The sequence below is a fragment of the Anopheles aquasalis genome, chromosome Y (assembly GCF_943734665.1).
Source record: "Anopheles aquasalis chromosome Y, idAnoAquaMG_Q_19, whole genome shotgun sequence".
NCBI lineage: Eukaryota > Metazoa > Arthropoda > Insecta > Diptera > Culicidae > Anopheles > Anopheles aquasalis.
In genome coordinates this window covers 3,235,544-3,238,043 of record NC_064879.1, presented here as the reverse complement: position 1 = coordinate 3,238,043, position 2,500 = coordinate 3,235,544, and the positions used below count along the sequence as shown (strand labels likewise).

The following is a 2,500-nucleotide window of genomic DNA, read 5'->3' as shown; positions in this document are numbered from 1 at the left end:
AGTGGCTCTCCGGTTCCGGGTGCTTAGCGTACAGAATCTGTTGCGAGATGTGCTCGGTCATGATCTCGTAAAGCACGTTGTATGTGGGCAGCGACATTGACTCCTCGTACAACAGTAGCCGCTCGGCAAGGAGTGTGTACAGGTTATGGGGCGACATTACATCATACTTTCGCCTGCAAGTGTAGGAGAATCAATAGTTAAGCTACAAATTGCGACAAGCTAACGATGGCAAAGCCGGCCACGATGGCGATCAGATCACTCACTTGTGCGTGCTGCGCGAGAGGAAGAATCCCAGCAACTTAAGGGCCTGCAACCGGATCAGCTGGCTTTCGGCGGCGAGCAGCTTGAAGATTGTGCGCACGCCGTGCTTCACATCGAACGCCGGCACCATCGAGCTTGGGTGCTCAGACATCAACGATATCAGCATCTGCAGCACGTCGTGCAGGTTCTCGTCCTCGTGCATGGTCATCAGGTAGTTGAGAATGCTCTGCAACTCGTCATCCTTCACCCCGTTACCGATCATGATCAGTTGCTTGAGGAACAGCAGAATGTACGCTCGGATGGCCAAGATGTCCTTTTGGGCTGGCCGCGGACCATCCAATCCCTTCGGTGTGATACCGCTCTTCGAGCGCGGATTCACTACCCAGTAGTAGAATTTGAGAGTGTGCACGGTCTGCAACACCGTGCTTACCCGCCGGACGTTGCTGTAGATTTGTGTGTCACTCAGGAACTCGGTCGCCAGGTAGGCGTAAAGGCGAGCCTGCACCGTGGCCGGCGTATAGATCCAAAGCGACGGATTGAACAGCACATGGTCGAGTAGCTGCCAGGTGAGGAATGAGAAACAGAACAACTAACACTTTAACTTTGAATTTCGTCTGCCCTGCCACAAGCCGATTGTTTTTAAATGGGCATGCAGCAATAGAGTAGGGCAATTGAATTTCACCACAGACAACATCTTCACACCACAGTAAAGGAAAAATGGCAAGACAATAACAAAAACAAAACGCACTAAGAATGACATTTGTGTTGCAATGAGTTGTGGGATGCTACCACTGTTTTCACAATACTTTTATCAGCGTAAACTGCTCGTCAAAACTGGCATAAGTGGGTTTATTTTCATGCATGCAACAATGAACAAGCTGAACCGAATGTTTACCAATCTCTCCATGCACAATATCCAGAAGATGTTTACTAAACAAACAAACAAAAACTTTTGACGATTTTTCGTATCACCCCAGGGCTTCTTGGATAGAGGCCATCATTATGGCCTTACAGCAGTGACACCGTAAACTCGAGCCCACATTTATCAACTCGCAGCTATTTTGCTTAGCCAGGAACAAAAACTACTATTACTATTGAACAGGATGTACTTATGATTTAAGAAGTAAAAACCAAGGATCGAGTGGGTGAAACGAGTCGAATCGGGATGTGTTAAATTCTGCTCGCGCTATACCGAGTGTACACAGGCATCTCAATATAGCACACTAGCAAAATTGTACACAACCAGCCGGCTCGAGCCGTTTCTAAAATCATACAAATACTTAAAATGGATCGAAACTTTCAAACACCATGCAACACATGAACATATTTAATGAGATAGAAAAGTCTAGTATTGCTGCCGTGGACAACATTCCGACCGAGGCCTGATCCTCGAGACCAAATACACAGAAACAAGGGGAATCCACTCTTTACTATGTAGTGCCGAACACGCTGCGTTGTTCCTTTCTCACTGTAATGCCCAGAACCGTGCCTCACATACAACGCTGGGCCGGGTCCGACCGGTAAAAGAGCAGCGTCTCTCTATTAGCTCTAAAGGAGCTACGGAATGGGTGTGGGAGGGGTGGGGGGAAACGTCGCTCGTTTGTCTGGAACCCAGGACGGGAGTTGTGACCACATACCTGTTTCAGCAGCAGATCCGAGTTGGCTGACAAACACGTCACCAGATACTTTGTAAGGCTCAGGAACGACCCTAGTACGTCCAGGGACAGATGATCACGGGACGACCGTTGTAGCATGAACGAGATCACCAGAAATCCACGGTTCTGCGAGGATAGATGTGCGCGAAAATCGCATTAATTCCTGTGCAAACCGGGCGCATCGGCGCCACAATTAATAAGCCTACCTGTATCATATGTTGCTGCACCGTCTGCGAACTTTCGACGAGCTCACAAATGAACCCAAGCAGTTTAGCACTGGTTTTTGGTGGTTGATTGAGGAAAGGTTAAATAACAAACAGCGTTAGCTCACCAACGGCACCAAGGGTACGTTATCGGACTTACCACAGTGTTGGGTCCTTTCGAACGTCCGTTCCTTCATATGGCATATCCAACTGCGAGAACAGTGGGAACAGCACCTGGATGCCACCGATCGAGTTTAGCGTGCAGTGTATCGAGTGCGTTACTACGGCCTTCACATCCTGCAACGATACAATGATAATATCGTCCAAGTTAGAATACTGCTTCAATCTCACCCAAATCACACACAGGCACGCCCGTGATCC

At 48.5% G+C, this 2,500-nt stretch overlaps 1 protein-coding gene across 14 annotated transcripts in view; it reads right to left on the bottom strand.

The window, feature by feature from the left end:
- The window catches only part of LOC126579927 (neurobeachin), a 23,388-nt gene that overhangs the window by 16,241 nt on the left and 4,647 nt on the right, over positions 1 to 2,500 (bottom strand). For 8 of the 14 annotated variants that reach the window (XM_050243663.1, XM_050243667.1, XM_050243676.1 and 5 more), the window contains 5 exons: positions 2,280 to 2,416; positions 2,123 to 2,192; positions 1,899 to 2,042; positions 264 to 850; positions 1 to 173 (listed from right to left, as the gene is read on the bottom strand). The exon at positions 1 to 173 is cut by the window's left edge and continues 3,053 nt beyond it. In XM_050243663.1, the coding sequence (XP_050099620.1) occupies positions 1 to 173; positions 264 to 850; positions 1,899 to 2,042; positions 2,123 to 2,192; positions 2,280 to 2,416 (1,111 nt within the window). The remainder of the gene's footprint in view (positions 174 to 263; positions 851 to 1,898; positions 2,043 to 2,122; positions 2,193 to 2,279; positions 2,417 to 2,500) is intronic. The other 6 variants (XM_050243665.1, XM_050243666.1, XM_050243670.1 and 3 more) reach the window with 1 other exon arrangement.